Consider the following 11,715-nt stretch of genomic DNA (forward strand, 5'->3'; position numbering starts at 1 on the left):
GGAGCCTGAGCACTCACCTGAAAGCCAGACACGACAAATGTGCATGCAGGCCCAGAGCCACTGTGGTGAAACAGGAGGCAGAGGCAGGAGAGTCCCCTGAAGGTCATGCACCAGCTAGCCTGGCATACACAGTAGCGATGAAGTCCTCTGTCAAACAAGGTTGAAGATCAAGACCAACACCTGAGGTTGCCCTCTGACATCCATGCCTCCATGATGACCTGCTCATGAATGTGCACACACACACAATACTAAAACAGAATCGGGGTCTCACATTTCCTACTGTAAGATTGTACTATATAGCCAGGCACAGTCCATGTGAAACAAGGAAGATTGCTTAAAACCAGGAGGAAAAAGGAATACAAGAACAGCCTGAGCCCTGGCTTACAAAGGTATTTTTAAAATATTTTAAAAGTATTTAGACTTTAAAAAAATACTATTGCAAAACTATAGGAACTGAAACAGCGTGCTGATGACATAAAAACGTATAAGCTAAGGACTGAGGAGATAACCGTGTAAAAGCCAGGAGGTCAATGCTTTTAATCCCAGCGCTGGATAGGGCAGAGAAGGGGGATCCCTAGAGCTTGCTGGCCAATGACCATAACACACACACACACACACACACACACACACACACACACACGGAGAGAGACTAGATCATTGGGGGAAGTTTATAGAGATGTAAAATAAATTCAAACATGTTTGATCAACTAATTTCCAACCAAGACACTAAAAGAGACAAGGGTAAAAAACCATCTCTTCAAAAACTGGTGTTGGATTTTTCAAAATATTGATTCGCCACAAAAATGTTGAAAACTGTTTCCTTTTGTGCCCTGATTATTGCACTTCACATGCTCCTCTTCTGAGATGCACTCCTCTTCTTACACGGACCCTGCATTGCAGTGCACTATATGGATATAATTAATTGGAGCAGACAGCGTATTTCCCAGACATTAGAGGCCATTATTTCAGTGCTGAATACCAGATATATCTCTTGTATGTTGTAGGAAATACTTAAGGTTTATCTAAGCTTCCAGGATGATTTGGCATTTTATAAGATTCCCTACATTCATCTTTAGTGTCACAAGATTAGAGATCTATAGGAATCCTCTTATCCTGATTGATATTCTCTCCCATGACCACCCAAGCATTGATGCAGCAATGAATGGGGATAACAGTTTTTCACATTTCATACCAGGACTTAAGATTGGGATAAATTACCCTACGTCTTTAGTTAAAGGGTTTTTTTGTTTTTGCTTTTTTTGTTGTTTTGTTTTGTTTTGTTTTGTTTGGGGGGGGGGCTGTTTCTAACTATGAACTCACTTCCTTTAGTAAACATGAACCAATTCAGAAAAAAAGATCCTTGGAAAACTAAATCCTCACATGTAAAATAACAACACTGAGCCTGTCTCTTATGCCATACACACAAAAATTTACTTGCATGCAAAATGAATAGAAGACCTAAACATTAGACCTGAGCCCTAACACGCCCAGAAGAAGACAAAAGGGGGAATACTTTGACATTAGCCTTTACGCTGCCATCACGAAAGTTTAGACTATACAAGAATAAGTGGGACTTTAGTTACTTAGACTTTGTCACTAGGACAAATATGGAGAAGAAACAAGATGGACTGATATGGTTCATCATTTCAATCCATTGTGTTAAGACTGAAGTAAGGCTAGCAGCGATGGCAGAGAGGACATGATGGAACAGATCTCCTCCCTCATCACAGCCAGGACACAAAGAGTAAGCCTGTGTGAGAGCTACCTCCTCCTGACTTCCACCCTCCTTGGGGCTCTGGCCTCTGGGTGGGATGCTGTGCACACCCAGGATGGACATTCTCCCATCGGATAAGCGTTTCTGAGGATGCCCACGCTGACACAGCCAGAGCGGGTTCCAGTCATCCCCAAGCATTCTCTCTCCGTGCAGTCAAGCTGACACAGAAGATTAACTGTGACAGGACTACAACAAAAGAATTCTGCACAGCAATAGGATCTGTCAACAAAACTGCAACCTGCAGCTGAGAAAACATCTCCGAGCCACCTATCTGATAAAGGGTGAATATCTAAAATATGTAAAGAAGTCAGGAGTAGAAAAACAAGTCAGTTTTAAAATGAGCAAAATATCTGGACAGATGGTTTCCAGGAAAACATAAAAATGGTCATTAGATATTTAAAGAGGCACTTGCCACCGCTGCTCATGGGAGAAAGACAAATGAAAGGGCTGAAAGGTGGGGTGTAGGGCACTGGGGGTGGTCTGCCTACCACACACAAGGTCTAGATTTTATCACCAGCACGGAACGTTTTAGAAGATACACCTGACCCCTGTAAGGATGACTATTGTCAAGAAGAGATAAGGGATGATGACGATGATGCAGAGAAAAGGTCACTTAGATGGTCTTGGACTCGCGTCTTTGCCCTTCTGCTGGGATGACACTGTGACACCCCGCCTAGCTCCTAGGCTTTCTGGCATTATAAAAATGAAAAAACAACAACATAAGCAGTCTATAAGCCTATGTGGACTGTTTCTCAGATTCTAACAGTGAGATTCTGTACACCACTACAACATGGATGAACCTAAATGCCTCCACACTAAATAAAATATGCCAGACACCAGAAAAATGCTTGGTATTCTCATTTATGTTTAGACTCTAAAAAGGAAAAGGGAGCCAGTGAGATGGCTCAGTAAGCAACTTGTCACCAAGACAGACAACTGAGTTTGGTCCTTTGAAACATGGCAGAAGGAAAGAACTGACTCCTAAGGCGTGTCCCTTGACTCCTTCATGTGTACGCTAGCATGTATGTGCCTGTATACACACACACATGCACTCACACACACATACACACACATGTTACATCAAGATTTTTTATATTAAAAGAAAACCTGCTGAGATCAAGAATAAAATGAGGGTTACCAGATGCAGGGGAGCAAGACCTGAGGCTTGGTCAGAGTGTCTGGCATCTACAGGGAAATGTCCAACACAGTACTGTACAATATTTGAGGGGTTTGCTAGCAGTGTAGGTTTGAGATTCTTGCCACACTTTTTTTAAATGACTAACTCAAAGATGATAGACACTCTAATTTACATAACCTACAGCAACACTATGTATATCATAACATTATGCTGCCCAGTTTAAAAAAAAAAAAAACAGAGTAAAGTTTAAGTCAAAAATAGGTATGGGGGCCAGGGAGGGGGCTCAAGAGACAAAGGTGCTTACTGCACAAGTCTGAAAACCGAATTCAATAACCAGAACCTATGTGAGGGTCGGTGGAAAGAACGGAGTGCACAAAGTTGTCCTCAGACCTCCATATACTCAAGTGTGCATGCACACACACACGCACACACTAAGAATAACAACAACACAGTAATAACAAGAGCAAATGTTAAGCAGTTACCACACTGGCCAGGCTTCTTCTGTGGATTTTAAAATCGGCCCCACCCTTGCAGAGCAGGTGCCTATCCACTGAGCCACCTCCCAAACAAAATCCATATTTTAAAGAGCTCTTTGGGGTGCTCAGTTACTAAGAGTGTAAAGAAACCCCGTGATTTAAAAAAAAAATACTGAAAACTGATAACACAGGCTATTCCTAAGAAGTGAATAATACCAAAAAAATATATAACAAAGGGAAAACGGGCTTTAAAAACAGAGTTGTCGGAGGGAAATGACTTACTCAATTATGGATTTTGTTTGAGCTCGTTATCAAAAGAGATAAAAAAAGATTGCAGCAGTTTAAGTTATTTTAATCAGGCTTTTTAAAGCATACCATGAGAAGACACAATTAAGAAGTACTTCAATTTTATGAGGCTATTTATTTTGAGACTCTTATTGAAGGGTACCCAGAAATGAAGACAGACAAGGACGGGGTCTGTAGCACGCCTTTCTTCTTCAGCCTCTGCATTGTAAATTTTCAAGGAAGAGAATAAGAAAAACTGTCTTATTTTAAATGTAATTATTCCTATTATTCTAACTTCCGAGACAGAATAAAAAAAAAATGAGGTGCCAAGTGAAAACTAGCTCGAGTCAGGCTTTGTCAGGCTAGCTGTGGTTTACATCACTGGTAATGTTGCCATCTTCTGGGCAAAATGGAGTATTGCAATTCTGAATGACAAGAAAAATGAGAAGTTTTTGATAAGAGACATTGAAATATTTCCTCCTCCTTACGCATCACTCCCTCTCGCCAACCTTAGGTAAAAACTTTCAGGGCTATGTGACCGGGAAACGGAGACGCCTTAGCCTTGCATGGTAGTGCAAACCTGTAAGGCCAGGTCTCAGAAGCTGGGGCAGAGGGTAACCTAGGTCCAGGCCAGCCTGGGCAATAAAAGTGAGCTCAAGCACAGGTTCCTGCCCGCCACAAAAAAAAATAAAATAAAAAATATGTGTTTGTGTGTGTGCGTGTGTTTGTGCGTGTATGTGTGTGTGTTGAGACTTGCAAAAGTGTAGAGTGTGAAATAAAAGCACAGCTAAAGAAATAATTGCTGATAAAATGTTTCCACATATCAGCTTCGCATTGAAACTCCTGTGATTGTGTGATCTACATGGTGTGTGCACAAGTGCATGTGGTATGTGTGCTGGATATGCCGGTGTGTATGGTACATACATGTTGTATGACAGTGCATGTGTGTATGCAATGTATACGTATATGTGGCAGTATGCATATGTATGGTGGGTGTGTGGTACATGCATGTGTGGTGTATTGTGTGATATATGTATATGTGGTATATGCATATGTGGTTAGTGTTTGTGTGGTAGCTGCATATACATGTATGTGGATCATATGCATTATATGCACATGTGCGTATACTTGCAAAGGCTACTACTCTCTGCCTCATACCTTTTGAGTCAGAGTCCCTCCCTCAATGTGCAGCAAGATTGGAGACCAGCAAGCTGCAAAAGTCCTCTGTCTACCCCTCACAGCTCTGGGGTTAACAGATGCTTGCAAGGTCACAGGCAGGTCTTTACATGGGTGTAGGATCAAATTTCCGGTCTCAAGCTTGAATGGCAAGTGCCCTGACCACTAAACCATCTCCTCCGTCCTCCTATGACTGACGCTCACAGAGCAATATCATATTCTACAGTTTAAATTTCTGCTTGATAACTCAATATTCATTTGCTAATTAATTTATTTCATTTTCTTTCTTTTCTTTTTCTTTCCTTTTGGTTTTTCAAGACAGGGTTTCTCTGTGTAGTCTTGGCTGTCCTGGAACTCACTCTGTAGACCAAGCTGGCCTCGAACTCACAGAACTCCACCTGCCTCTGCCTCTGGGATTAAAGGCATGTGCCACCACCACCCGGCCCAATTTATTTCATTTTTACAGTTGCCGTCATACTTCAACTATTTTTGAATGGAAGAGGTGAGTCAAGAGAAGACACCAAAAGGGAAAAGATGCCTTATCCCAGAGTACAGTTGAAACCTCTTGCCAGCTCAGAATCAAGAAACGCAGCAAAGGAGCTGGAGAGATGGCTCAGAGCCTAAAAGGCCTGGCTGCTCTTCCAGAGAACCCAGGTTCCATTCCCAACACCCACGTGGCAGCACACGGCTATCTGGAACTCCAGTCCAGGAGACATGATGCCCTCTTTTGGGCGGTATGTAGGCATGAATGCAGGCAAAACACCCATGCATATGAAATAAAAATAAATAAATATAAAAACACTATGGCTTAGGAACTGGGTCTGGGAAGAGGGCTGCAGGCACCATGCAGATGGTGGCCAAAAGTTCCTGAAAGAGCCATGCAGTAGGCCAAGGCAATAGGTGGAGAAGATAAGGCACTGGGTGTGGGGGAGGGAATGGAAGAAAAGAGAAGCCAACAGCAAAGGCATCAGGGAAGAATGTTGGCCACAGGAGGAATCAAGAAATCTGGCTGTTCCTAGACGAGGTGACCTTGTCCACTCCTGTTTAAACATCTGGACACTGTAGCGTCACACCTTTTTGCTACCTATTGCTAGAATGAAGTGCTGTCTTTGAGCATGCTAGACACTAATACATTTGGTAAAACTAAATAAGTAATAATCATAAGGTAAATCCAATCTCAGATCCTGCCAGCACCTGCTGTTCATCTTTGCTGTTCTGAATGCTGTGTCACCTTGAATTAAACTCACCTGAAAGAATATGTATGTGTGTACATATATGTATGTGTATGTATGTGCACACACATACATATATAAACACACACATGCACACACACGGTCTTTTAATGACCTCACTCTGCTTCAAACTGCCCCACTCTAAAACCCCTTCCTGCATGAAGCCGAGGATCCCACTCTACCTGAGTTGAGGTCCCTAACAGAGGTTCTCAGCCACTGTGCGTGGTGGTGCATGGCTCAGTCCACTGTGCATGGAGGAGCATAGTTCAATCCCTGTCCCTGTTGCCACTGACTGAACCATTTTTTTCTTCACCATGGCAGACATGATTATCATAAGAGTTTCCCCAAACATGATACAAATCAGAAAAGAAGTCAAACTCTCATGGTTTGCTGGTTTACATAGGCGACCCCAAAAATTCTACCAAGGAACTTCGACAACTCATAAACACTTTCGGTAATGTAGCAGGAATACAAGATTAACTCAAAAAATTAGTAGCCCTCTTTTACACAGATGATAAATGAGCTGAGAAAGAAATCAGAGAAACATCACCCTTCACAATAGCCACAAATAACATAAAATGTCTCGGAGTAACTCTAACCAAACAAGTGGAAGACTTGTATGACAAGAACTTTAAATCTTTGAAGAAAGAAATTGAAGAAGACACCAGAAAATAAAAAGCTCTCTCCCATACTCTTGAGATTATGGGAGAAACTGCCTAGGATTAAGATGGTAAAAATGGTGATCTTACCAAAAGCAATCCACAGATTCAATGCAATGCCCATCAAAATCCCAGCAAAATTCTTCACAGACCTCGAAAGAATAATACTCAACATCATATGGAAAAGCGGAAAAAAAAAAAACAGGATAGCCAAAACAACCCTGTATAATAAAAGGAATTTCTGGAGGCATTACCTTCCCTGACTTCAAACTCCACTACAGAGCTACAGTGCTGAAAACAGCCTGGTATTGGCATAAGAACAGACAGGAGGACCAATGGAACCGAATCGAAAACCTGGATATCAATCCACACACCTTCAAACACCTGATATTTGACAAAGAAGCAAAAAAATATCAAATTGAAAAAAAGAAAGCATATTCAACAAATGGTGCTGGCATAACTGGATATCAACATGTAGAAGAATGAAAATAGACCCCTATCTATCACCATGCACAAAACTCAGGTCCAAATGGATCAAAGACCTCAACATAAAACCAACCACACTGAAACTCATAGAAGAGAAAGTAAAAGTAGGAAGTACACTTGAATGCATTGGAACAGATCACTTTCTAAATATAACCCCAGTAGCACAGACACTGAGGAAATAATAAATAGGACCTCCTTGAAACTGAGAAGCTTCTGTAAGGCATAGGACATGGTCAACAAGACAAAACGACAGCCTACAGAATGGGAAAAGATCTTCACTAACCCCACATCAGACAGAGGGCTAATCTCCAAAATATACAAAGAACCCTTTTGGTCATCAAAAGAACAAATAATTCAATTTTAAAAATGGGGTACAGACCTAAACAGAGAACTCTCAACAGAGGAATCTAAAATGGATAAAAGACACTTAATCCATTAATGCTCAGCATCCTCAGTCATCAGAGAAATGCAAATCAAAACAACTCTGAGATTCCATCTTACACCTGTAAGAATGGCCAAGGTCAAAAACACTGATGACCACTTACACTGGAGAGGATATGGGGTAAAGGGAACACTTTTGCATTGCTGGTGGGAGTGCAAGCTGGTACAGCTGCTTTTAATTTCAATGTGGTGATTTCTCAGAAAATTATACCTCAAGACCCAGAAATACTACTTTTGAATATATACCCAAAGGATGCTCAATTGTACCACAAGGACATGTGCTCAACTATGTTCATATCTGCATTGTTTGTCATAGCCAGAATCTGGAAACAACCTAAATGCCCCTCACCTGAAGGAAACATGGTACATTTACACAATAGCGTAACGCACAGCAGAAAAAATAATTACATCTTAAAATCTGTGGGCAAATGGATGGAGCTAGGAAACATCATATTGAGTGAGGTAATCCAGACCTAGAAAGACGATTATCATATGTACTCACTCAAAGGCTTTTAGACATAAAGCAAAAAAAAAGGCTACAATTCACAATCCCAGAGAACCTAAATAACAAAGAGGACCCTAAGAGAGGAATACATGGATCTAATGTACATGTAGAAAAAGACAAGATCTCCTGAGTAAATTGGGAGCATGGGGACCATGGGAGAGGGTAGAAGGGGAGGGGAGAGGAAAAAAGGGAAGTGGAGAAAAATATATAGCTCAATAAAAAACAATAAAAAAAATAATAATAAAATATAAAAATAAAACAGAATATCCCCCAAACATACAAAGAATAATCTACTTATTAATGTCAATCTAGTCCAAATTTCACCCTTTATTCTTACAAACACTATTCTACTCAACTTTAATTAAACTGGTAAACTCTATTGTGTGTTCATGCCTAGACATATGTACTCATAAACTCTATTGTGTGTACATGCCTAGACATATGTACTCAAGCAGCCTAGGTATTATAGGAATCGGAAAGAAGTGGAATAAAGAAAGGCTGGAGGGATTAGTGTCTGTTTGGTCTTTTGTTAGTCTTTACCAGTTTAAATTACATAAATCTGGGCAAAATTTTTCCTTAAAAGCAAGATTTAGTAAATCCAAGGATAAAATAAAATAAAATCATATAGTTACTCCCTTGCTACTACTTTAATAGTCAAAACTATAAGGCAGCCTGAATTATCTCCATACTTTTTTCCCTCTGTTTTGCTTCCAGCGCAATAATAAATTTGTTAACGTGCACAGAAGGGAGGGGAAGCAGGGAGAGCAAGCAAACGCGAGCATTCAGGCACCTACCTTTCTCCCTGTTCCCTCAGCAGTGCTGTCGGGAACACTCCTCACAACACGCAGTCCACTTCTCAGAAATAGCAGTGGATGCCGTAAACCTATCAACTACATCATTGTTCCTCTAGAGTAAGGGCTTATGAAAACTAGCTTTAACAATGTGAGTTTTTAAAATAAGCATGCATACTGTGTCCATCTAATCAACTCGTCTAAAGTGAGACCTTCTCTACTTTAAGAACATTAATTATCCAGACTAAAAAATAGTACCAAATAGGAATTCATTCTGAAAACATAATAATCTTTGACTAGTTCTCGCCAACCTGTTGACTGCAGTGTTGGTAAAGCCTGTGGCAGCTGAAGCGTAAACACAGACGAGTGGACACTATTTCTGAAGAAGTCCTCTGTCGCTTTAGATTGTAAAACTTTGGTTTCCCAGAGCTAAGAGGAAAAAAAAAATACTGTTTTATTTTTGTTAACAGTGTTTTAAAAGACACCAATATTATGTTGGGTTTTTCTTAAGTGTTTATGCTTTCAGTGGACAACACAAGGAACACGTACTAAGACATCTGAAAGGTGAAAAGTATCATCACGTATCAGGTTTTGAAGACAAGACAGGAAAGACATGAGCACCAACCTTCTTCAAGTCTTTTAACACCTGCTCCTCGATGCCTTCCTCAGCAAACAGGTCCCGCACACCTTCTATAACGTCTTCAATTACAGATCGGTACAGCTTCGGCTACATGAAAGCAATTGTCGGAAGTTTTGATTCTCAAATTAGAACGGACTTGCCTTTAAGAACATGCCGATGGGGGCTGGGCCGGAGAGGCTCAGTTGTTGCTCTTGAGAATAGCCTGGGTTTGATTCCCAGCACCCATGTCAGTTGGGTCATAATTGCCTGTCACTCCAGCCCCAGGGGAATCTGCCACTTCTTCCTGTCTCCTGGGACTGTATGCACACTTACATACCCCGTGCAGATTTACACAGAACTAAAGTAGATCATTAGATCACACTTTCCAGTCCTTGGTTTGAAGAAAACGACCACAGTTACTGAGAACACCCAGCTCCCAGTTCGGCCTTGGCTCTTTATAGATTGTATTTATCACCTTTCATCCCCTGGAGGCCCCTAGTCACAAGGCTCAATCACAAGACACCACACCTGGTGGGGAATCTCCCAGACGAACCTTCCTGTTCCTATCTGAAAGGGAAATTGGAGGCAGCTGGAAATAAGCCCTTGTTTCCAGTCTAGCCTTTTCTCAGTGAAGCCCCTATTAGAGAACCATATGGATGTAAATGAACTTCAAGTCTTAAAAGTGGGCCAATCAGAGCCCGCCCTGCTTCCAAAGTAGCCATGGAGAGAAGACTGTTGTGGTCAAGTAAAAACACAACCACCCCGATGTTCCAGTGAATGTCCTGTGACAGTAACCAGTAAGTGCATGAAGAAACCAACGGTGTGAAACAAAATCAGGTGAAGTCTACCCAGAGTCACAGGTTACACCACAGCACAAGAAGCATGTGAAATACACTCGGCCTTCCTGGTCTATATGAAATGTGTCCCGCCGAGGGCTCCTATGCAAACAATCCTGATCCAGGAGAAGGCCACAGATAGCAATGGTAAAATAAGAACTCTAGTTGCTTTTATTCTAGATGGTCTAACCCAACTCAAATGAAAACTGAGATATTCATGGACTGCTTTTTCATGCCTCCTGCAAAAAAAAAAAACTCTCACTCCAGGAACAGCATATTTTAAACTAATTCTTCCAAAGATCCAGGGTAAGTCTATGAATAGGCCAATCAGTACCATCTGAATGTCAGTCACAGGCATACCCATTAAGACTAAGTGCCCCCAAATGCATTGCTTCTTCTATGACAGTCTACCCTGATAAGGGCTTCTAAAGTGATGCTTGGGTTTTAATCCCAGCTAAACGATCACACTCTAAGAGCTGTAGGAAAAACCTCCTAGGGCTAAAAACATCTTTTAAACTCTACCCTTGGAGAATAACAGTGGCAGTCCAAAAGAGGCCAGTAAAACACAATATTTCAAAAGCAAAATAAGTATTGAATGTAGCCTCCCTTGTAGGAATACCCATAAGCTTCAGATTGCTTTCTCTGCGTTATCTTTATTAAAACTGTAATAGTCTGAACCTCCATCTTATCTACGTCTCTAAAAGGAAACATATACGCATTGACAGTCACAGTCAGGCAAGCTGGTATATGTAATTTACACTCCTTAGGGCATCAGAAGCTGTACATGAGTATGTCTCTAAAATCAGAGCCTTTCGGCCCCCATAGATACACGTGGAATTTCACACACACAAACCTACCCTGGCTCTCACGCTCCTTTGGGAAATGTGCATCTGTTGGTATTGTTTTGGCCTTATTTAGGGTTTTCACGTCGATGGGAGTGGTGAACAGTGCTGTTTTGCTAGTAAACTCTCACTGTAGGAACTTTAGATACCCTTTTCTAGGGTTAGTGGGTTCCGCATTTATGTGTTTTGACACTAAAGAACAAGGAAAGGCGAGATGGTGGGGGCAACAACCCAAATCTCATTGCCTACTATTCCAAGGTTAGGGAGAAATATAGCGCAAACCGGCCATGTCCTAATAAAGAACGAGAATTGGGGCTGGAGTTTGCGGTGAGAGAGAATGTGGAAGGATTCAAAGTCAGAAGCCAGCCTGGGGTTACTTTTCACGACCTCATCAAAAAGAAAAAAGGAAGGAAGGAGGGAAGGAGGGAGGGAGGGAGGGAGGGAGGGAGGGAGGG

General features: G+C 41.4%; 1 protein-coding gene across 1 annotated transcript in view; it reads right to left on the reverse strand.

Annotated features, from left to right (window-relative positions):
• Gtf2a1l (general transcription factor IIA subunit 1 like) overlaps window positions 1–11,715 on the reverse strand; it is a 33,180-nt gene that overhangs the window by 21,085 nt on the left and 380 nt on the right. The window contains exons 2-3 of the mRNA XM_050146101.1: window positions 9,589–9,690; window positions 9,275–9,392 (exon numbers count right to left, since the gene is read on the reverse strand). Of these exons, the coding sequence (XP_050002058.1) occupies window positions 9,275–9,392; window positions 9,589–9,690 (220 nt within the window). The remainder of the gene's footprint in view (window positions 1–9,274; window positions 9,393–9,588; window positions 9,691–11,715) is intronic.

This window comes from Alexandromys fortis, unplaced genomic scaffold (genome assembly GCF_014885135.2).
Source record: "Alexandromys fortis isolate MF-2015 unplaced genomic scaffold, M_Fortis_MF-2015_v1.1 scaffold_42, whole genome shotgun sequence".
Classification (NCBI taxonomy): Eukaryota; Metazoa; Chordata; class Mammalia; order Rodentia; family Cricetidae; genus Alexandromys; species Alexandromys fortis.